We start from the raw sequence: 25,222 nt of genomic DNA, 5'->3' as shown, positions 1-25,222 counted from the left end.
GGAGGATATTTGCGGTTTCTGCGAAATTGCAGGGGTGTCCATGCACAATTATTAGTTACGTTCTAAGGAAAAATATGCAAGCTAATGAGGCCGCGAACTCTGAACCGGGACTTTGCAGGTGTACACTGTATTTCCCTTAAATTGCAAAAGACAAGAACTTGCTTCTAATATTTCATTTTCATTTAATTTTTTTTTTCAGTCCCATCTCCATCCAGCTAAATATTTACACACATTTAACAGAAGTAAACGGGAATTTTTTTTCCTAACACCACTTTCTTGATTTTATTTTCTAGAAGTTTTGCTTTTATTAGATAGGTTTCAGTGGAAGAAAGAGGGGTGTGACGTTATTTGTTAAGCTTCTATGCAGCTTAACCAACAAATCACCAGAAGAAATTATTACACATATTATTACTTTCCAAATCTTTGCTGTTCATCTGCAAAGACAGGTGCCACACAAATGACAAATGGACAGTAACTCTTCTTCCTACCTTAGTCACAGCCTGCTGCAAACGGTAGAGGGAGTTGACCACAGCAACATTTCTCCTCTGGCCCTCTGTTAATGGACCAATTACCTGACTGGCATCACCCTGAGTACACAACTGCAGATAGGGAGAAGTAAAAGTAATGTCAGACACACACAGTGAGGCAGTGTACAGTAAGTAAACAGGATACATATAAAAGAAACAAATGGAATAAATTAGTTTTCAGTAACTACTCTCACTGAGGAGCTTCATGGGTTAAAGTCATGCATAAAGCTGTATAAGGAACTTTCCAGAACTTTAGGTTACTTGTGTAGCCCCGGTTCTCTGAGTAGCATGTAGCAGTAGCAGTAGTTCTCTGAGATGTCTGACTATGGGATACACTCCCTTGCGTATTCACAGAGACACTGCACCACTACGCCAGCCCTGAGTGGCTGGCAATCGTGACGTCTGTGTTATGACCTCCTGCCGTATAAGCTGCAGACACAACATCACTAGTCATTGAAAATAAGTATACCTCTTCTTGTTCACCCCAGTAACAAGAAGGGTGGTCTGGGGAGACATGGCACTCATGCACCTCAGAGAACCAAGGTTACGCAAGTAACCTAAAGTTCTCTTTCATAGCAGGAGGCTACTCCAAGAAGAGTGCCATCCAGTTTGTAGAACCTTGCAAAAGTAAGAGGAGATGACCATGACTAGCAGTGGCACAAATGTCCTGAATGGACAAGGCCCAAAAGGTCGCCAGGCCCCTAGTGGAGTGAGCCCGCAAAAGAACTTGTTTTCTCCACATAAGCATTCAGCGCACGAACAGGACATAGCTTATGTAGATGCTCCTGTTCTGGGGAAGTGTGCGGTGGAGGCTGGAAGTCCTCAACATTCACCTTAGAGTAGGACCCAAGCACCTTAGGAACAAAAGCTGGATTGGGCCTAAGAGTCACCCCTAAACTGCCTGGAATTAACTGCATGCAAGAAGGGTGCACAGACAAGTTTTGTAGTAACCAAAGCTAGGAGTAAAACCATTTTACAGGGACATTTTCAAATCAATGGTCTCTAGTGGTTCAAAAGGATGACCGGTGAGTGCACACAGCACCACTGCTAAATCCAAAAGAGAGACACAGGAGGGGAGACGGGTAACAACCTTCAAGCTGCTCTCATAAACATGCAGAAAGGCAGGTTATTAGGTAGCCTAGGAGCAGTCAACATGGAGCTGACATTAAAAGCTCCATGTTGCCGGCTTGTAGGCTCTCTCAGTCAAGGTGAACTGAAAACGGTCGGCCTTAGACAGGAGGGTGGGTGGTCGTGATGAAGCAGCTGCTGTTAGAATAAGGGCATTGTAAATTGCTAACTGTGTTATGAGAATTGTCATTTTGCAGACAGATTTATGTAAAGGGTGCAACCAGGCATATCACAGTCAAGGATGTTCTCTGTTTTTCTGTGCAAATCACCAAGACATGTAAAGATATGGATGTGAACTCTGTATGAACTTTGAAGTTAACCTATGTTTCAACTTTCCCCTGTTGTGTAAAGTGAGACGGTGCCTGGAAGTCATGTAACCACATCACATATAAATTAAAGTGTTCTGGGCGAGTTCGGGGCTGCAGCCGGGGATAGCACCAAGTGTGCATCTCCTAAAAGTCACGAGCTCAACCTAGAACAAAGAAAAGAAAGTCTCTGTGTAGATGTTTGATTAGAACCAACATTTATTGGTGTTTCCGCGCGGGTTCCAATACAGCATCAATGGTGAAGAGGAGGACGAGGACGCTGGAAAACTGTGCACAGTCGGTCCCATAGGGGATCGAGGAAAATCCACCCTCGTGAATTCGACGGGAGGTCGGTGTCTACTCGCCTGAAAAGATCCTCTTCACTTCTGCTGCTTGACGGAAGCCGGACAAGAGACGTATCTGCAGAAATAGGTGAGCTGCGTTGACTTCTATGTCTGGGACATAGCAGTGTCAGGGACACTAGAAAACAGCTGTAGAGTTCGTCAGGGACGAAACCTATGTCTGGACATAGCAGTGTCAGGGACACTAGAAAACAGCTGTAAGTTCGTCAGGGACGAAACCTATGTCAGGGACATAGCAGTGTCAGGGACACTAGAAAGCAGCTGTAAGTTCGTCAGGGACGAAACCTATGTCAGGGACATAGTAGTGTCAGGGACACTTGAAAAGTAAAAGCGCTATTCGTCAGGGACGAAAAGAAAGTATCAGGGATACTGAAACACGTGTGAGTGAATGAGAGCGTGTGAGTGAATGAGAACGTGTGATTGATGGTAGTTGACGGACTATTGTCGGCTGAATAGAGCAGCGTCACTACCTATTTAAACTGTGTATTTTGTTGGGCACAAGTAAAAATTGAAAAGTTGAGTGTGGTGGACGGCTGTATCCGCAGGTAATTAGTACCTGTAGAAGCTTGATACAGTGGACGATCCCCGCGCTGTTGTGACTGATCGTTTGCTTGTGCCAAAGTTGCAACTATGGGAAAGGGGAACAGTAAACCCCAATTAATGGGGGATCCTAAATTTATGAACACTTATTCTCCTGGATCAGCGAGATATTTAGGAGAATGGAAGAAAAAGTATGAGTTTCCTGGAAAATTGGAAACCTGCCCATGCGATAAATTGGTAACTCAGTTAAAAGCAGAAATGGCCATAGTAGAACCTAAGAAAATTGATAAATTTAAATTGCAGCTCATTGAGGCAGTAAAGTGGCAAGAGCAAGCTGAAAAGAGAAGAGATAAAAGTCCCTCATAGCAGCCCTCCAAGAGGACCCAGCTGATTTTGTAGGGCGCCCACAAGCATTAATTCAACAAGAAGAAGCGGCTGCTGCGGCTGCCGCACCTGTGACGAGGGCAGCGAGGACAGCCGCGACCCCGCCTCCTACGGCTGGACCTGCTCTAATCAGTCCTAGCCGCACTAGATCAGGAAATCTGTATGGTCCTTTAATTGATGAGGTCCAGGGACTGGCAGAGGCTATGTCAAAATTAAGTCCGTTTAGGGACCTCCAGGGCGATGGGTCAAGGATGGGGCCCCGTCCTGATCCGCCGCCCTGGCCACCATTGACTGACCCAGCCAGCATCTTTCCAGCCATAGAGGTGCCTAACCCTCATTTTGGAGTAGGGAATGATAACAGGCCCCTTCTCCTGGTAAGGAGACCGTGGTCTTGTAAGGAGCTAGAGGATGCAGTAAAAGGGCTAGGGGACCCCCTCGCTAATGTTCGTTAATGGATTGAAAATCTGCAACAACTTAGACAAACTTACAATTTGGACGGGCAGGAGATTGACTCAGTGTGCAGGAAAGCTTTAGGACACAGAGGGGAGGATATACAGGGCGGACTCCAGCGGGGGAGGTTTTGGCCCCCGGAGACCCAGTCTTAGACAACCAAGTTGCATTACTGACAGAGTAAAAAATGCATTTGTTAAACCTCCTGATTACCAAGCTATTGCCCAATGTAAACAAAAAGAAGGTGAGGATGTGTAGGACTATAGAGGATGGCTAGAGGAAGTGTTTAAAGCAAACAGTGGTTTGGATCCCTCTGACACTGTCGCTTCCCCCTATCAGCAACAACTGAAACAGGCCTTGCTGAGTGGGTTTCTTCCGTCCATCACCCACCACATCCGAAAGCTAAATATTAATACACCCACAGATGGAGTGACTCAAATAATGAATTATGCACAGCATGCCCAAGACTTACAGAAACATAAATCAGAACAACAATCAAAAGCTGCAGTGTTTGCACTACTGGATGTCATGAGTGGCAGAGGTAGAGGGAGCTCAGGGAGAGGCTTTGGAAATAGGAAATGGAAGGATGATGTATGCTATAATTGTGGTAGACCAGGACACTTTGCCCGTGATTGTGATGAGCAGAACCAGAGCTCAGGGAGAGATGAAGGCAGACGATCAGAAGAGTATAGGAGACTGGGACCCTTTAACCCCCAAGCATGACTAGGCCCTACTGTAGACGAAATGTTGGACCTTGAAGAAATAGTAGAAACTTATTATAATGCAGAAGGGAATAAGGTAATGCCCATTAGAATGCTAAAAATTAACGGAGTGAAAATAAAGTTTTTGTGTGACACAGGAGCAGATAGAACAGTTTTGAGGGATAGAGTTCCTGGAGTGACAAGAGGTGATAAAAATATTTTTGTAAAATCAGCGAATGGACAGGTCACCCCTTGCAGTTTCTCCCAAAGTTTTATGATTGAGGATGAGGCATCTGGCTTTCAGGAAAAGGTAATGGCAGTTTTGTGTCCTAACTGTCCTCTGAATTTATTGGGCAGAGATCTGTTGAGTAAGTTAAAAATATCCCTAGTGCCTACTACTAACGGGATGGCAGCCATAGGCCCGGGGGAGGAGATCCCCTCTTACGTAGTGCTGAAGCAAGGGGCGTCACATTACTGGTGGTCCCTAGATCTGCCCATGCCTGACCCTGGACGCACAGGAGAGCAGCTCCTGCGCCTGCTGCCTGATCCTCAACCACCACACTCAGAAAGTCTCTCACCAGAGCAGATGCATGTCACCCTCTATTATAAACACACCCCAGGTCCAGATTTTGACTATGTACGGAAGTTTGAGAAGTTAGGGCCACAGAGAATAACGCTTAGGACCCTTTATACTGATAGGAAAGGAAAGGCAGTCTGCTCTGTTAGTCTTCCTCCAGAAGCTAAGCGCCTCTTGATGGGACGGTCACCTAATCCTCACTTGTCAGTGTCTAAGACGAATGACATGCACTGGGAGGAGTTAAAGCAGTTTTTGAATAAAGCTGAGAGTAGTTGTGATTGGCATGAAGAAGAAGGAGGCTGGTTTAGTAATAGTGTGGGAAGCTGTTTTTACAAAAACTTAAATTGGGTTGTAACGGCCACTCCCCGTGCTCACATGGGGGAGGATGACCGAGAATGAGTGTTACTTCTGGAGGAGTTAGATCCGTGTTTGGCTGAGGTGCCTGACAGTTTCTGGTCTCGGAGCAAAACTGATGTAGGCCTAATGACCACAGCTCCAGAAGTTATTATTAAGGCCAAATCTGATTATAGACCTAGGATAAAGCAGTATCCCCTTAAACCAGACGCCCTTCAGGGAATCAGGCCTGTGGTACAAGAGATGCTTGATGCAGGGATCCTGGTGAGAGCACCAGAGGCTCAGTGTAACACCCCTATATTTCCAGTGAAAAAGGCTGATGGGAGGAGTTGGAGGATGATTCAAGCCTTAAGGGAAGTAAATAAAGCAGTTGAAAGTAGGGCCCCGTGTGTCCCAGATCCTCACACTCTGCTGAACCATATAAAACCTGAAATGAAGTGGTTCAAGGTTGTGGATCTCAGTAATGCTTTTTTCTCTATCCCAGTACATCCAGACTCACAGGGATGGTTTGGGTTCACCTTTGAGGGAAAGAAACTTACCTACACCAGGTTGCCACAGGGTTATGTTGATAGCCCCACTATATTTGTATTAGAATTGGAAAATTGCTTATCTACATTCCATGTGCCTTCACATAGCCAAATTTTGACCTATGTGGATGATATCTTAATTACATCAGACACTCAGCAGCACAACAAAGACACGGCGATAGCACTGTTCAAACATTTAGAAAGAACAGGTAACAAAGCATCTCCAAAAAAGCTACAGTGGGCTACTTCTGAAGTTGTATTCCTGGGTCATAAATTAACACCAGAAGGCAGAGCCCTGACTGAATCCAGGAAAGCAGCTATTCAACAAGCCTGTAAGCCTATCACTAAGCAACAGATGATGCAATTCTTAGGGCTGTGTAACTACTGTCGACAGTGGATTCCAGATTATGCTCAAGTAACACAACCGCTGTTAGACTTGATTTATGAAACACCGATGGCCATGAAGCAGGAAATACAATGGGCTCGCAGAGGAATGAAGACAGCTGGAGGACAGTCAGTTAGACATGCCCCACTCTTAAAAGAGTTATTACAAGCTGTCATGTTACCAAAACGACTCGCTGTCTGTATATGTGCCGCACATACGAAGAAATTAAATCCAATATCCAAAGGAAACAATAGAGCGGATGCTATAGCAAAAGCAGCGGCACAGGGACAGTTTGGGAAATGTAACCTATACCTCATGGAAGAAGTGAAACAGCCTATAGATCATGAAGTACTTTCAGACATGCAGAAAAGAGCCCCACCGGCTGAACAGCAACTCTGGCTCAAAGAAGGAGCCATAATTGAGCAAGACCTTTTTAAGATTAAAGACAAACTTTGCCTGCCTAGAAGTCTTTATCATACGGCAGCTATTTTGACGCATGGGCCTTGCCATGTGTCAACAGGAGGGATGGTATATGCAGTGGAGAAGTATTTCTACGCACCACCAGGTTTTAATAACTACTCAAAAAATTTTTGTAAATCCTGTTTGACTTGCTGTAAGCATAACCCACAGGGAAATCTCAGACCAAAGAGAGGGAGATTCCCCAATCCGGACTATCCATTCCAAGTTATTCACATGGATTTCATAGAGTTGCCATAATGTCAGACATACAAGTATTGTCTTGTTTTGATAGATGCATACTCTAAGTGGGTTGAGATTGTGCCTAGCAAAAGTGCTGATGCACTAACAGTGGCCAAAGCGCTGTGCAAAAGTATAATCCCAGATCATGGAATCCCACAGTGAGTCTACAGTGATAATGGTCCACATTTTGTAAATGAAGTAGTTACGCAGATGTCTAAATATCTGTGGGGTTTGAATTGAAAAACCACTGTTCATACCATCCCCAAAGTGCAGGCCTGGTAGAAAGAACTAATGGCACTATAAAGATGAGACTGAGGAAAACTATGGAGCAAACGGGAAGGACATGGGTGGAATGTCTCCCCCTGGTGAAAATGTATATGAGGGTCACGCCAACAGACAGAGGCCTGACCCCGTTTGAAATCCTTTATGGAAGATCTTTTACACTTCCCATTTGTGACAATGTGTGTGAAAAACCTCAAGGAGAAACTACTCTAGCTGAATGGATGAGCAAGATGTTGCAAACTAGAGAAGTTATGAGTGCAAATAATCTGCCAAGAGATGTTTTGTCTCCACAGGTGCAGAGAGTCAAACCTGGTGACCAAGTCCTGATAAAGGTCATCAAGAGGAAGACCTGGTCCACTCCCAAGTGGGAGGGGCCCTATACAGTGATCCTGACCACTCCCACTGCAGTGAAGATTCAGGAGAGATCTACGTGGATTCACCAGAGCCACTGCAAGATACTACAGCCACTAGGAGCCGAGTAAGGTGGAAGTCAGCCGGTATCAAAACCCTTGGCTGCTGAAGAGACCATCTGATCCTTACTCCCAGCTATGGCTCTCCATTGGCTGATTCTGTGTCTAGGGACACTAAGTATTGTCTGTTATGTAAGCACAGAGGTGACTGTAAATACCACTTGCTCCCTGGTCGAACGCCTAATACAGCGAGCGTTGGGCCCGGTGGAGCAACAGGTGGATCAGCTATACCCTCTCCTCACAGCCATGGACCACTCTGATGAAGACGATGATGAACAGGCTGTGTAAATACTGATTATGTGTAACTGTTTGTGCTCTGATAGAGGACCAGAGGTGGTCGCCCAGGAGCCTGGGGGCCGGTTGGGAATTTTTCCTTTACAGAAGGTTTTCGCCCAACCCCTCACAGAGCCTTGCTTCTCCAAATCTTGTTTGGTCATAATGACGAGTTTCCAGAAAATCCCAAAAGGAAGATGGAAACTCTGATACTATGGTGAAAATGACAAACAGGAGGGAAATGTTAGAATAAGGGCATTGTAAATTGCTAACTGTGTTATGAGAATTGTCATTTTGCAGACAGATTTATGTAAAGGGTGCAACCAGGCATATCACAGTCAAGGATGTTCTCTGTTTTTCTGTGCAAATCACCAAGACATGCAAAGATATGGATGTGAACTCTGTATGAACTTTGAAGTTAACCTATGTTTCAACTTTCCCCTGTTGTGTAAAGTGAGACGGTGCCTGGAAGTCATGTAACCACATCACATATAAATTAAAGTGTTCTGGGCGAGTTCGGGGCTGCAGCCGGGGATAGCACCAAGTGTGCATCTCCTAAAAGTCACGAGCTCAACCTAGAACAAAGAAAAGAAAGTCTCTGTGTAGATGTTTGATTAGAACCAACAGCTGCTAACTTCGGATGAAGAAGGGCTGCAACCAGAGGCTCCAATGGTGGCAAGTGAGCCATTGCAAGTCTGTCCATATTATCAAAATCCAAGGAAGACGCACCCTGTATGGGAGTCTTGCTGGAATATGGATTTTCCTTCCAGGAGACTGTAACTTCATCCAAGAGTTCCGGGAACACTGGGAGAAGCTGTCCGCTTTGCTTGGGGTAATTTCTTCTCTTCATTGCATGAAGGTGGAGCTTCGGCTGCGATGGGGATATTTAGCCTCACCACTGCACGTTTGCACACGTCATGCAGATCTGCACTCAAGGGAGGCTTTGCAGCTTTGAGAGGCTCATTGGTCAGTGGGTTTAAGCCTCAGGGGTTGACGAACACGCCGGTGTGTTTTGTTGCATCTTCTCCTGATAACGCTGAAACCAACTTAAATTACTCTGTCAGTTTTGATTGTACAGATAAGAGCAATATATCATTTGAATCAGTCTACTTTTATTTGTATACACTCATAATAACAAAACGCTGTGCTTTTGTAAAATAAAAAAGCAGACAAGGTGCGCTCTCTGTCTTCTCTGTTTCTGTCACCGCTCTTCACAGACACGTAAAGAAGACAACCTGAATCTCAGCGAATAATTGCCTCAAAGACATGAGAAATATATGCATAAAGCTTGTAATGTCTTCTTTTAAATGAAATAACTCAAGTTAAGAAAATCTCTTTTTATGTAATCCATATGAAAGTAAGGCGTGGTACGGTTTCTCTTGTCTCTCTGTGATCCTGTCTCGCACTGAGCGCACTGTTCATATGGAAAATACCTGAGGTTACCTACAGGTTACTTACCATGCATAAACGATGTTTTCTCAAAAACAATTATGTATAAACTTGCTGCTCACATATTATTGTAGCCCAGTTTGTGCTGATTACAGTGTTATCAGACTTTAACCATTAATATGTTTAAAAGCAAATGTCAGGGCATGTCAAAACTTGTCCAGGGCCCCAAAACATCCTTAGACTCCAGAGGGTTAACAGCCACTGGAAGCTGGGGTGCTACCGTAGACTCGTTAAGGACAGGGTCCCTCTCTGAGAAACTGACCTGGCGGGTCAATCTACAACGGAGAGTAAAACGGGTGCAGTGGACGCATGGACCGGGGTTATCTATCGCAGAGCGGGCATTTTCCAGCCCGAGAAATGACAAGCAGACCTGCTGTGAGTCTTTATTCAAAATTTTGTTCCTGTAGGTGCACACTCGAGTGCCATCCTCCATCTCCTTCATGGTGGAAGACAGCTTTTCAGCTGTGGCCATTGGTAATTGCTAGGGATGCTAGGTTGGTAGGTAACGAGAGAAGTGGCTATGGTGACGTTGTGTCAGCAGCTTATAAGGTAGGAGGTCATGACCCACATGCCACGACAGCCAGCCATTCAGGGCTGGCATAGTGCTACAGTGCTTCTGTGAATACGCAAGCGTTCGTATCCCATAGTGAGACATCAAAACGAGTGCTATGAAAGAGAACATTTAAAGGCTTTGGGACACCTGTGTCTCCATGCGGTCTTAGGAGGTAAACAGACATAATCAAATGGATTCTTTACAATTCAGAATAACACCATGCACGCACACACACTCACATACTCTCTCTCACACACACACACACACACACAGACACACACACACACACACACACACACACTGCTGTACACACCAGCTGTTCAGACTTGACACAGAAGAGCTGGACAGTCTTGGCAGCATTCTTTGCCACAGCCAGGGAGAGGTTCGGATCTACTGATGCTACATTCAGTTCACTGCAAACAAACACACAAAGCAAATGAGCACAGGTTCGCCTTTCTTTCTGTTAAAATAACATAACCTAGCTATTTTTCAAATGCAAGCTATAAAAATCAGTTTGTAGTCAAACTGTACCTTGGGTACATAATGTTTTCATCACTAATGATTCATCTATGTTGTTTGAATATGAGGGGTGATGTATCAGGTCACGACAATAGACTAATAAAAATGTTGTAAAATACATCATGAATAATGTCATGTTACTAGAATAACCTCACAAATAAAAGACTTGTTTCATTTTAACAAAGCAATTGAGTTTAGTATTTTAATACTTAGTGCTGATGCCAATATGTTCATTATCATCAGTTGGCTGTAATAGTGAACAGAATTATTTTCCTGGGATTTCTAGGATTTGATATTTGCTAATGAGTGCTGAAAACGTATTTAAAGCCAAAGTTGTTTAATAAACTCGTCATTATTGACCTTTTAACAGATTTAACATATCTTTTTTCATATATACTGTGTATAAACAATGACATTTTATAAGGGATTTTTGCAGGATCTGCAAGGGTCCTAAGCCAGCGAAAATATAAATGCATATACTAGAATCCTACAGCTTGATTAAATTAAGTTCATCCTGCTGGATGAAATGTCTTTTTGTGTGTGAACAGCTGTTGTGGATGTGTGAAATAGCTGGCAGCAAGTAAAAGCCCAGGGATGCAAGAAAAACACTTTAAAATATCGAGCGCTCTCTACCCAAAAGCCTGAGAATGCTTCAGTCAAAGTGTTGTACTGTTGTATCTAAACCATCTAAAACCCTATTTCTGACAGTATAATTTTGTAACAGTTTGGCCCAAAACAGTCAGTCGGCAATCACAATTTATGAATGACCAAGCGTATAGTACAACAGGGTTCCTTTATTTCATTCTTAACAAAACTACTGTAACCTTTTTGCATCCACAACTGCTTTGTAGAAGAGACGAGACACTCTGCAGTCTCATGTCAAAAATATGTATGGAAGATACTGTTGTGACATCTTGTAGAATAAATCAACAACTGTCAAGGACATGCTGTTGAGTGACAAGAAGTGGCAGACAGTGTCAAATGATTGCTCTAAGGCACCCAAACTGGCATGTAGTGTAGATGCAGTGATTACAGGTTATAGTCAGAGGAATAATCATGGTTTTATGATTATCAAGATTAATCTGCATTCATTAATTCCATAACACTACTAATGGAATTAATACATTAATAAAACTCTTTTGGTTTTAAAGAAAAAAAAAAAGCAGGTTTTTACCACTTATGTGCACGTCACATCAACGCAGACTATGTATCACAAAGTACCACAGGAGGTTCGCCCAAAGCACCATACAAGGTAGAGCTGTTGCTGCCTGGAAGTCTACAAGCTCCTGATGTTATGTTAGTGTTTAACTCCTGGCATGTTAACTTACAAAGCCTAATATTTGCTCAAAACAGACAGGAGGAAGCAACAAGTACTGTTGTTGTTGTAATGTTAAATGTTCACTGACTGAAGGTCTGAGAGGACTACACTCTGTCTGTCTTCCATAGACTAACGTCACATGTCGCTTTATTTATGTTGCACTGAAAGCCCAACTCTCACCACTACGGCATTAACTGTGACATGTTTATATTTATTTCCCTACAACGTCTATGTTTCATTAAGTAACTTGGTATGTAATTTAACTTAGTTGTTCTGTATCACCTTGACTTGGCCGTGAAAATGTGGGTTGTGATCCTGCAGGTGCTGCATCAAATTTGATGTACTGGCTTCTTTAGCGGCAACTTTTTTACTGGAAGTTTTGCAATTTGATCCATCATCTTCAATGACACCCTGGTCATTCTTAGTGTATCCAAAATGCTCCCACACTACTGACTGGTGTAACTTTGTTTTCATTTTGTGCAAGTTGAAACACTCCCACAGAAACATTTGGCGTAGCGGAGCCTTTACAATTAATTAATTGTGACATTCTAAAGCATGGTTAATCTTGAAATCAGTTAATCGCTGCATCCCTACTGGAATGTACCATACTTGCCTGCTTATAGTCTTGATGATGCTGTCCAGTTCATCATTGGAGGGTGGGTTGCGGCCGCCCATAGGGAAAACAAGGTTGATAGGGTCAAACAGACGGGAGAGGGACTTGGAGAGATAGGCTGCCTCGTACAGCTGCAGAGAGTTTTTCAGAGCCTTCTCTGGGCTGCAAACACACATTATGGAAAAGAAATGTCTGAGAAAGAATTTTTGGTAAGATAAATCAAAGGAACAGCTCAAGTAATTTGCTCTTTCACTCCCACACACCAGGTAACAAGAAAATAGCATCACTTTACTGAACGATACCCTTTAAAAATTCAAACTAAATGGTATTAATATTAAATTATCCACAAGAGCCAATTCCATTTACTGTGGATTGACCAACTTCTGTTATATCTGGAGAGTATCAGTCTGCATAGTAGTGCTTTAAATTATTTTACCTCAAAATTTTCAAAACCTGCTTGTTTACAGGTTTCACTTGAAGCTGAACTAGTTATTAAAGTGTTAATCTCAAGAGACAACATAAACATGCTCCAAAATAAACTTGGTTCACACTTAACAGTGTTTCAGACCTTAAAGTGATTTTTTAAGTGTGGGCTCACTTGTAGTCCTGTTTGCCATGCATGAAGAGGTCCTGGTTATCTGTCTCTGAGGCAGTGAAGTCCAGAGTTGTCTCCATCCCTCCGCTGCTTGTTAGTGCCCCCTGAAGGCTGGCACTATACTGCTGCAGGCGGCGCCACAACTCATTATACAGTCTTAACAGTTTAGGAAACTCACCTTCAAATGCCTGCTTCAGGAAGGATGAGGCTAGATGGGGGAAATAAAAGACAGAAGCCATGACTGCTTTGAAGACAGACACCAAGGAAGGATCAAAGTTAGTGGAAGGCCCTTTATTCCATCCATACATAAAATTAAGATACGGGACATTTTAAAGCTGAACCTTTCATGTTCTTCTACCAACTGGATCATATGAAATGCATAGTGTGAAAGGTGTCACTAATCTGTGGGTTTCTCACTACACATTAGAGACGTGAAGAAAGTCCAACATTTCGCAGACAAAGAGTTAAGCCTGATACATACTCCACGATAAATTTGTTCGTTTTCATGAGGCAAGTAATGGCTAATGTTAGCTAACAAGATTTTTTTTTAAAAGTGGCATTTGATGAGGCATAACTGATCACTTGAGTTTGATAATATTAGTATCAACACAGACTTGTCTGCACAGCTAGTGCATTTGTACCCTACATTCGGTGTTCTAGTGAGTATTTGTTCCAGCAGATATATTGGGGCTAGAGTCAAGGTAATGAACATGTCACCCAGTGCAACAGCGTGGCTCACTGATGTGGTTTTAGCCATTTTGGTACCCTATAGTGCAGAGGATGCATACACATAATACTTGAAAGTAGGGTATATTCAGTGTTCTTTTAGGTCTGTATACTGGATTGGTTGACAATAAGACAAATGTCAGAAAAGACCATCAGTCTGAAAGAATGAAAGGTAAAGAATCAGGGCAAGAAATGGGAAACAGGACAATTAGTAATATGGAGGCTTATACAAACATGCACTAATACAGCACCCATCCTTACTAACTTTTTTTGCAGAATATCTTCACTACACATCTTTGCACAACAATTGCATGACAAAACTGCAGGTTTTTCAGTACGGTGTGAGTTTGAAGCCAAATATGTTAGCAAGCAGCCAAATGCGCCTCTTATATTCTCACTTTATTATTCACTGTTTGTGTCAAAGAGAGTGAAAGGGAGAGAGTTATAACAATCCAGTCTTTCTTATGTCCACCCCTCCACAGACATTCACCTATATATACACTGTTAATTTTTTTTACTCTGGTTAGATGGTTAAAAGTGTTGGAATGCATGGGTGTATTTTACTAAGCTGTTCACAAGGGCAAGAGCATTTATTTTAAAAAAGGTGGCGAAACCAATATGCATCAAACCTTTTACCACTGCATGCTACTAAATTAGAGTAAAACTGTTATAAGCATCCCTCCAAGTTTCCAAATAAATCTGTCCATTTCACATACAAAGCAACCACTGTTTTACATTTTGCTCAACTTTAGTTTAAACAATAATAAAATACAATAAAATTTAAATGGTCCTGTGGTATTTTGTGGTACCCCTGCCTTCCACCCGAAAGAAAACTGGGATAGGCTCCAGCAGATCCCTGTGACCCTGGTTAAGGAATAAGCGGGTATAGAAAATGGATAGATGGATGGTATTTTGACCTCTAGTAGCATTAGGGAGCTCTTTTCTATGATTGGGTACTTATTCTGATTATCAGTACACATGGGCATACATGTAGATGATTCCATAAAGCCTGTGGTGTAAATGTCTGCAGCAATGAGATTTGTTCTGACCCATTTGATTTTTGTCAAAGTTAGTCATGGCATGTTAAGGCTATTGGAAACAATGAATGAGTTCTACCACAGCCCATCACTGATTTAAAGTGAAGCTACTGAGTCTGGTGTTTGCTGATAGTCCCACTGACTTGCCTGCTGTTAACTGAGCTCTTGTTACAGACTGATGATTATAGCTCACTAAATGAAGCTGCTCACTATGTGTTTCTGCCCACTACTGTCTCTTTGAAAGAAAGTTTAAAGATTCAGAAATTTATGTAATTATAATTAATGTCTGTGTAAAATTAACAGAGTTCACATTTACACTTGCAGTTGTACCAAAGGCTATAGTGAAGGAAAAACCAATCTTACCTTCAGTCGCTCTGTGAAACTCTTCACTAAGTGTGTTGGTTACATCAGCCCAGAAGGTGTAGAGGATATCGGGCTGACCATCCTGTGTTCGGGCAGACAGGAGTGAAACAATCTGATTATTACATGTCCATGGGGGGTTTGGTGAAGGAACACCAGTTGATAAAGTTAAGGGCAACACCCTCTCATTCCGAGTATTCTGCTTTCAGTCATTGCTGTGTATCCAATAAACTATTTAAGTTTATAAAATGACACTATGTTGTGTTGATGATGATTCTATAGCAAAACTCAAAGCCTGTGAAACACTGTTCAGTGTAACTAGTAACAGAAGAAAAAGAGTGTTGGGTTAACACATAGTTCAACACACAAGAGCCTGACAATGTAAAGTGCTTTATTTTTTTAAAAGGGTTGGACATTTGCATGTGACGCATTGCTGCCACCATATATGACGGGGTTCTGCCTCAGGACATTTCTCAGGAGATGTTCTTCCCAGGTGTGGCTGGAGATTACAATGTCATCAAGATAGGCAGCACTGTAACACTAAAACACGAAAACCTTGTCCATAAGTCATTGAAAGGTGGCTGGTGCCACCTGCAAGCCAAAAGGCATGATGGTGAACTGATAGTACGGTGATAGTTCAATCAACCCCTAAGGCCAACACTGTCTCCACCTCCTTTGTGCAGTTTCTCCATCACCTGCTGGGGAACCCAATAGGGCCGTTGGCATATTGGACATCCATCTTTCCGATGAATGGCATGTTCATTTAACATCATCTTCCTGGGTTGGCAGCAAACAGAGTGGGCAACTGTTCACTGGTCAGGTGGGCAAGAGGTGGCATTTCAACTTTTTTTTAACACGCCTGCATTTGTGCCCCTGCTTCTCCCAGATCAGGTTTCCATACAACAAGACCAACCTCCACAGGCTGGGAGGGTGGCTCTTTCAAATTTGCAAAAGATTTACATGGTAATTTTTTTTCCTTCTTCTTGTCAGGATGTTTAATCTCAAAAGTGACGAGACTCATCTTTCAGGTCACAATGTATAGTCCTTGCCACTTGGTCATTTTGCTGTTGAATGAAGGAAGGAGCAAGGAGTACGTTCTGGCCAGATAGAAATTCACATTGCCGTGCCTGTTGGTCATACCATGTTTTCTGCACTCTTTGAGCCTGTTGCAAGTTCAATTCAATTCAATTCAATTTTATTTGTATAGCGCCAAATCACAATACAAATCATCTCAAGGCACTTTACAAAAACTAAAACTAAAAACCCAACTCCCTTATGAGCAAGCACTTGGCGACAGTGTAGAGGAAAAACTCCCTTTAACGGAAGAAAAAACCTCCAGCAGAGCCGGGCTCAGTTTGGGCGGCCATCTGCCTCGACCGGTTGGGGTGATTACTATTGCAACAACACATCATCAGTAGGGTAAAACTAACCTGTCTCACGGCGGTCTAAACCCAGCTCACGTTCCCTATTAGTGGGTGAACAATCCAAAGTTCAGCTCTGTCTCTTCCTTGTACCCTGCCAATCGGTCACACATCCATAGGACAAACTGCACTACATTTGTTCCGCCTTTGGAATCAGTGGCGGAATTTTCCCAGCCCTTCTGAAGTACAATGGTCCCTGAACATCCCAGCCACAGATTCAAAAATACAGTGAAAACCTGGGGAACTTCTCAGTAGGCAAAAACCAAAAAGGGTAGCTAGCAATGCCACTCTTTACCAGTGTCATCAACAATCTTCTGCAACATTCTCTTTAGTGTCTGGTTAAATCTATACTAACTAAACCATCCATTTGTGGATGGCAGGGTTTGGTCTTGAGTGCAGTGATGCCCAGCTGTTTGTGAAAAAGCTGCATCAGCTTTGAGGTGAAATTAGTTCCCTGGTCTGTCAGGATCTCATCAGGAAATGGTAGCAGTGGTAATGGTGCGTAGTGGGAAGTAGGGCTGGAACAACTAATCGACATGAATCAATTAATAAAATAGTTGCCAACTATTTTCCATGAACCTAACAGTTCAATATTAAATGAAACTGAAACAAGCACAATTATGACATGGCTTGTGTTTAGCGAAGAATGTCTCAGTCATGAAACAATTCAATGACTGACTGATGATTTTTTTTAATCAATTAATTAAAAGAAAAATGTGATTACGTTATTTAATTATAATCTACCCGCAATATTCAAATACTGAATCAATTTAACCATTTAGACACTAGAAAAACAGGGGCCTTCATTTTTTTAACAACGCATTATTTAAATGTGAATGTAAATTATTTTATTTCTTTATAACCTTAAAAGGCTATAAATATTGGTGTACAGTACACAGTGATAGACAATTTCCTATTTACAAAGGCCTTAAAAGTGATACATTGTGTTTAATAAATAATGTTTTCTGCACGTCATTTGTTTTTTAAATTCAACTAATTAATTAATGGAAAAATAATTTAGAAACTAATCGATTATTAAAATAATTGTTAGCTGCAGTCCTAGTGGGAAGGCCTCTGGGAAATGGGTTGCATAGTCACACACCTCTAAGATGTATTGTTAGCCCTGACTGCTCTTCACCAGCGGCCAACAATATCCATAGCCACCTTCTGGAATGGTGTGGAGATGATGGGGAGTTGTTGCAGGAGAGCCCTGTCAGACTTACTGGTAGCACAGGTTTTATAACATGTGGGACATGTAGCACAATATGATTGAATGTCAATCTACATGGACGGCCAATAGAAACAGGAACTAACTCGCATATGCTTTGTGTTGCCCAAGATGACCAGCAGGGATCACCAAGCATTTCTGATCATTGGTCAGGGAGTAAAATACATCATTGTCAACAATAAAATAGTCTTTACCCACTTGATTCGTTTCACTTCATTTGTCACCAAATACACCATTAAATGTTACATCCTGCTTCTGTAACTCAGCAATCTTGCCTGGCACTTGCCACATCTTGTAAGCAGATAAACCCTCAGTAACATGCTCAGTAAGTTTCACCTGTTTCTCAAAACACGGCTGACGTCTGGATTTCTTTGGAGCCTTGGTGCCACCATCACACAGACTCCCATCCAAGTCTGGAAGTGGTTGGACACCTGTTTTTGCTTGGGCTCGTGTGATCATAGGACATGAAATGCCCTCATTGACCTTCTGAACATTCTCCCAAGCCCCAGATTCTTCCCCCTGCAACAGGTCCATAATCATTGGAAAATCTGTACCAAGAAGAATGTCCACAGGCAGATGTTCTACCACCCCAGCAGTCAGCAGATAAAATTGGCAATCAATGTCAACAGTTACTTCTACATTTGAGTAAACATGGTTATCTCCATGTACAGCGATATTGTCCATGATAGGTTGGACACTAAGGAGGGAGAGGTGGATTTGTACAGGTTGGTGAGGCAGAGAGACAGAGATGGAAAGGATGTGCAGCAGGTTAGGGTGATTAAGGACAGGGATGGAAATGTGTTGACAGGTGCCACAAGTGTGGTGGAAAGATGGAAGGAATATTTTGAAGAGTTGATGAATGAGGAAAATGTTAGAGAGCACAGAGTAGAAGAGGTGACTGTTGTGGAGCAGGAAGTAGCAAAGATCAGTAAGGATGAAGTGAGGAAGGCGTTGAAGAGGATGAAGAGTGGAAAGGCAGTTGGTCCTGATGACATACCTGTGGAGGTATGGAAGTGTTTAAGAGAGGTGGCAGTAGAGTTTTTGACTGGGCTACTTAACAAGATCTTGGAGAGTGAGAGGATGCCTGAGGAATGGAGAAGTGTACTGGTGCCCATCTTTAAGAACAAGGGAGACGTGCAGAGTTGTGGAAACTACAGAGGAATAAAGCTGATGAGTCACACAATGAAGTTATGGGAAAGAGTAGTGGAGGCTAGGCCGAGGTCAGAACTGAGCATTTGTGAGCAGCAGTATGGTTTCATGCCAAGAAAGCGAACCACAGGTGCAATATTTGCTTTGAGAATGCTGATGGAGAAGTACAGAGAAGGCCAGAAGGAGCTGCATTGTGTCTTTGTAGATTTGGAAAAAGCGTATGACAGGGTGCCGAGAGAGGAGCTGTGGTTTTGTATGATGATGAATGTTCTTCTTCAGGTCTTTATATAAACTATCTTCCCCATAATGTCTTTCAACTCTTTTATCACAACCCACGTCTCAGGTTTCTAAATGCTTCTCTTTATCTTCCAATATTCATTTACTCAGACATATGAGTATGTTCATATAGACATAGCCTATTTTGATGCAAAATATCTAAAACATAACTGCTGAGGAGGTCTATGTCTGTTCAGCCATTTTTCTGTGGACACATGGCACTCTTGCCTATGACAGTAAAGAGTGACTGCAGCTGCACTGTTTAGAACCTTGCATTTAGACATGTCATTAGGTCTCGGACTCACACCGTCATCTCTAGGTAATTGGTGAGAGCTTTGTCTCCATAGTAACAGTCACCTGCTCTGATTTGTACGAGCAGGTTTCTGTGGAGGTAATGTTGATTATGTTGTTGTGTTAATAACTCCATGACTGCTATTAACAACTACAACTATTTAAGCGAGCAGGAGCACAGTGCCAATGTTGTTGCTGTTTTGCCAGTTTACTTCCCGTCTTCTTTTTACAAAATGAGAAAATATGAGTCTAGATTGTTTTAACAGTTTTGTTTCAGATTTTTCTTTCTGGTTGATTTTAACAACAGTTCCACATCCATATGTACACCAAATTAATTACTGGTTGAGGCAATCAGCTCAAGTGAGTCATTCTTATGTAGCCTGAAGTCTGGCACTCCAGCAGAGATGGCTATGAAGACTGGTAAGCTTACTTCTTTATAACTACTCTCCAAGACTTTTCTTTTCCTTTATTCAGCTATAATTGATGTTGACTCAAGTAACATCACATGAGGACATTTATCAGACTCTGGAGCCATTAAATATTTTCTCAACATTATTGACAGAAAAAAAATGAACAAAAGCTTTATAAAATGCCTTCATGACTAAACAGCATTCTAAAATGTGCAAGCAAGGTTCTGGTTACTGCTCTTATTACAAGGTATCTTTACTATTGAATCAATCTATTTTTACACTCGACATCCTCAATCACTGTGACTTTTAACCTGTTCTCGTAACCACCTATACAGAGTTACTGGGCTACCACTGGTCCATCATTGCCAATATCTGCCTCTAGGATTCAAATTACAAGCTTATATACACAAAAACTGTATACAAACTTATACAAAGAACATTCAAAATTTAGAAAATGCAAAAAAGATCAAACTTAGTGTGGGATTTACTGCTGCCACTGTCCAATTGAAGCTCTCACTGTATCTGTCTCTCAGGTGTCTTACTGCAACCTCCTGACCCAAACTTGCTGCTGGGTGTTCATTCTATTCCATACATGCTGCACCCTGTGTCCAGAAGCCAGGCTACTTTTCTTGGGTGAAGCTGATGCCGACCAGACCCCAACATTGCTCTCCCCAAAGGAAAAGGCAGATAATTTTGCAATCCACCTCACCCCCAATTATACGGCCACTTGTGTCTCTCCATCTCTTGCTCCAACATTGTTGATCATCAGGGATCTCATCATCAAGGACATTTGTGCAAAGTTAGTGAAAACGTACAGCAACAAAATGTGTGGCATCTGTGCAAGATTTTAAATCTTGACCAGACCTGTGGTCAGGTGATATCCCCTCTGAATGAATTTTTCTAATTTAATAATTTGAATTTTTCTGCCTCTTACTCATCCTACAATCTGTTCTGACAATCAAATAATTATTAAATCAAATTGCATAATGCTTCATTTTATTTCATTTGAGCACAGGGCTACAGACCTTTGGGTCTGAAATGTTTTTGTAATTCAATTTGTCACACGTTTCAAAGGTACACTACTAAATTACAATATAATAAATAAATAAACAATAAATAAATTAGACTATAAACTTTTGTGTTATTTGTACTGATAGAGACATTAACTTCTATTTTCTGGTTTTAATTCCTAAATTGCAGCTTTGTCACAGCTACAATTATTACTAATATCCCAAAATTACAACTGCACAATTATTATTTCCTGATTGCAACTATAATTATTACTCTTATACCAAAGAGCATTGGTACCTACCCACCTTGATTATCTCATCAATAAAGCACACATGACTGACAGGGTCTCTCTTCTTCATCAGGACCTTCTGCAGATGCTGCACCTGTGAACGTACACGAAAGAAAACTTCTTTCTTTATTCATCTGCCCTGCCTTGCATTTTGTTTTTAATATGTGATTCAAAATTGGATGCACAATAAATTTCTGGTCTGAGGTAGCTGCATACCTGTCTGCAGGCAGCACATATCTGGTCCATTAATTTCTCCAAGTTGGTCCAGAGAGCAGCACGAAAAGCCGCCGTGTTTCCTGGTGTTGGCAGCGCTGCTCTGCCTGGAGCACCTGACAGAGGAGAAATTTGATTAGGGCAATGATACATTTATTCAGATGCTATTTTCTTTTTCTTTTTTATTAAAACACATTGTTTTCTGAAGTTTTGTAATAGCTGTAAGCCAACATTAGGAAAATAACCATTAAGTCTAGATCTTATTGTTAAAACATTTTGCTTTAAGTAAGACAACTATGTGAATCTCAGAGTAAGTATTAGTGCAAGTCTCATAAAAGTTTCTATCTTTATAAGCGGGCTGCCCTACATGCCAGCAGGCATAATGGGCACTGACTGATTTTATAAGTGGAAAAAGGTCTGTTTGTTTGTGGTGGTATATAAAAAGAGTTCTTTGACACCAAAAATATTTGTTGAGGACTAAATTCAGCCAACCACGTTTTGTCTTTAGTGTGGCTTCTAGATCTCTAGAATGTGGAGCAGCAGGATTGTGTGTGGGAGTCATAATAAAACTACGCTCTGTGTTCATGGTAATGAAGTAAAGTGTCACACAATGCAACAGTGTGGCTCACTGATAACGTTTTTAGTAGTTTCTGGACAACATTGGACCACCTTGGCACAGAAGAGGGTTAAACAACACTTCTAATTATGATACACTGTTTGGGACAATAAGAAAAACAAAGCTGATGACTTTTAAAATATCAAGAAACATATTTTGCTAATAAGGATGAAACTTTCCTTTGCCTAATCAGGGCTGATTTTCTGAAAATACTGTGATTTAATTAGAACTATGATGTGGTTGCTACATCAGAGCCATAAAAATCACACAGGCCCTAAAGCCAGAATTAGCTAGTCTCTGTGGTCATGGTATAATAATCTAATTTGAATCAAGCCAACTGATGAACCAGGTCAAATTTTAAAAATGCCATTGTCTTTCATGTTTTAGAAAGGAGGACAATCTGTCATGTGTGTCTATGCCTACATGCCCTGTCGATATAGTGACACATGACCACATCCCCCTTGGGTCTCACCTCTGGGGTTGGCTGACTGTGTCAGACCCTTGATATCCAGAGCGCTGGTGATGTTGTCCTTTATGGTGGTGCGATAACCCCCCACCACACTGCTGATGGTCTCCGTTAAATTGCCCAGGTTATAGAAGACTTGTAGGGCTGTGCCGACCTGGGTTGGATTCTGACCGACAAAGCAGAAAAGAGAGGGAAAGAGAGAAAACCAGAGTGGACAGTGATCAAGGATACTGTTTTTGAAGAAATCCATTTGATTGTGTCTAGTAGTTTCACATGCTAAAAACGCAGTTTGCCACCAAGTAGAAGTGATAGCAGCAGGTAAAAACACATTTAACACTGACTTAATGAAGGAAAGCTATAATTATTTAGCAGGGCAAAGTCAAGGAAAACTGGAAGGCAAAAGAAGACACAAAAATAAAAGACAGAGATTAGAGAAAATACATAAATAGCACTGCTGAACGCTAACCCTGATTTAGTTATATTTATCTTGAAATACCAGTGACTTCTGCCACTGCAGCCTGAGGTACAGTGAACATTTCTGCTTCAAAGGAAAATGCTTATTAAATTAATTCTTTAGCTGATGATGATGTTAGCTGCTGATTACTGTTTAATCATTTGACTAATTTTTTATAAAATTCTCTGATTTCACTTCGCCAATGACATGCTTTGCTGCATTACTATAGTAAGCTTACAAAACATAATGTGAATGCCACTTTGGGCTCTGAGATATGATGATGATGGGCATTTAAAAAAAATTTGACAGTTTAAGATAATACAACTAATGGATTTGTTAAGAAAAAAGATTAAATAATGAAAATAAATGTTAGGTTAAATGTGGGTTTCATTCACTGAGGTCTGAGATCAGTACAAATTTTCCTTTATAGCCCAGGCCCACTAGAAAAAACAAAAAGCAACAGATAAAAACTGGAAAAGACAAAAAACAAAATACTAATAAATACTCATAGTAGGTCAAGATTATGACTTACTAAGTGAATATTATAAGATAATAATTCCAATATACCTAATAGGTCCAGTAGACTTTTGAAAACACACGGTCTGACATTTTGAAAAATGAACTAATTGGCTTTCATGCTCAGAGTTGCATGCTGGATCTGCCTTTGGTGTAAAAGAGTGGTCCATTTACAGGGAGTTTGGAGTGGCAAGAGGTCACACCATTATCTGGACACTCCCCAGAATTAATGATTGATGCAGATTTCAGACACTGGGCTCAACTGATGGAAGGGCTGAGAGGAGAGGAGGAGTTTTTTTCTACATGGGTCAGTTGAGCTCCCACTCAACAGATGGGCTACAGGGTCTCTATTGGCACAATCGGAGTGCTGAGGTGAAACTAGCTCCCACACAGTCCAGGCAGCACGTTCAACAGCTTACATAACATTCACAATAAACAACTCTCTGGGCTGATATAAGAAGCTATTGCTCTGTGTGTACAGTGTAAGTATGTGTGTATATCTCTCATATGTCCATACACATAACTCAGCGATAGAAGCTGTTAGTCAAATCCACTCCCATCAGTAGCTAGGATAAAAATATTTCAAATGAAGATGGAATACACACGGGCAAAAGGAGTGATGTGTGAGAGAAAAGGAGAGACTCATTTTGGAAGAACAGCTTATTGTCTAGATGTCGGAGTAAACACTAATTGTTAAGACTTTGGAGAGGACTGCAGTCACACCCTGCTACTTGATATACTGTCAGCAACTTTAGACACACTTGTTTAGCATCTCTGCCTTCAAACTCACACAAACAACTTAAATTCACCAGCTTGTAATGTGTCATTTGTGTTAAGCTATTATCCTTTAAATCAACACTTGCTGCATGAAGCCCTCTAGTAAAACTATATATACTAGTGACACTGACTGTATGAAAAACAAAAGTAGACATGACTCAAATTAATTAATGAGTGAAAAAAGCTTCTGTTCAATAGAAAAATAGCTAAATAGAAAAACAACAGATTAAGTATGACATGACAATATTGTTGGTGCTGGTGTGGAGTCAGCAAGAATGCTGACTCAAATTCCAAAGGGCTTATCCACAATTGTTCTTTTGCAGTATGTACCTACTGCCACATGACAATATCAAACTGCCTGATGGACTGTTCCATACAAATTATGACTTTAATCCTTGTTTGTTCTACACCACATAGATTTCCAACATGCCACTAATCAGAAACTAACCTGTATAAGCACTCTCAGATGTACCAGCATGGTCATTTTCAACAACTTTATCATGTGATAACTGACAATGTAATTGCAAGACAAATAAAGCAGATTTAATGATGACTATCATGAACTATCTATCTTATTGAGACAAAAAATAAATAAGGCATGGAGCAACATTCTAATTAACCCAGCAGAGGTAAATACCAAACACTTGTAAATCCCCCATGGAAAAACAACAAAATATAGTTTCCCATTTCATCATTTTTTTCTTAGTCCTCCTTCAGTCCCTTACTGCCTTGCAGCCTGTTTCCATTTCTGTCTTCTCTCCTCAGGGACTCATGTAGCAGCCCGATGCTCTATGCGAGCTCTCTCTGTAAGCTACTGTGGATGAATTTTAAGTGAGAAAAAAAAAAGAGAGAAAAAAAAAAAAAAAAAATCAGAGTAATGAGTAATTTGTAACAGAAAAAAGTCTGTATTAGAGAAGAATTGTATTCCTAGTTATAGTATATTATTTTCTATAGTATACAATACAGTATAT

The 25,222-nt window shown here is 41.4% G+C and overlaps 1 protein-coding gene across 1 annotated transcript in view; it reads right to left on the bottom strand.

The window, feature by feature from the left end:
• The window catches only part of cog5 (component of oligomeric golgi complex 5), a 79,592-nt gene that overhangs the window by 16,888 nt on the left and 37,482 nt on the right, over positions 1-25,222 (bottom strand). Inside the window, exons 8-15 of the mRNA XM_026326683.2 lie at positions 22,511-22,670; positions 21,426-21,538; positions 21,226-21,303; positions 15,138-15,219; positions 13,015-13,219; positions 12,417-12,578; positions 10,280-10,379; positions 489-599 (exon numbers count right to left, since the gene is read on the bottom strand). Coding sequence (XP_026182468.1) covers positions 489-599; positions 10,280-10,379; positions 12,417-12,578; positions 13,015-13,219; positions 15,138-15,219; positions 21,226-21,303; positions 21,426-21,538; positions 22,511-22,670 — 1,011 coding nt within the window. The remainder of the gene's footprint in view (positions 1-488; positions 600-10,279; positions 10,380-12,416; positions 12,579-13,014; positions 13,220-15,137; positions 15,220-21,225; positions 21,304-21,425; positions 21,539-22,510; positions 22,671-25,222) is intronic.

This window comes from Mastacembelus armatus, chromosome 23, assembly GCF_900324485.2.
Source record: "Mastacembelus armatus chromosome 23, fMasArm1.2, whole genome shotgun sequence".
Classification (NCBI taxonomy): domain Eukaryota; kingdom Metazoa; phylum Chordata; class Actinopteri; order Synbranchiformes; family Mastacembelidae; genus Mastacembelus; species Mastacembelus armatus.
This window is presented reverse-complemented; position numbering and strand designations above follow the sequence as displayed.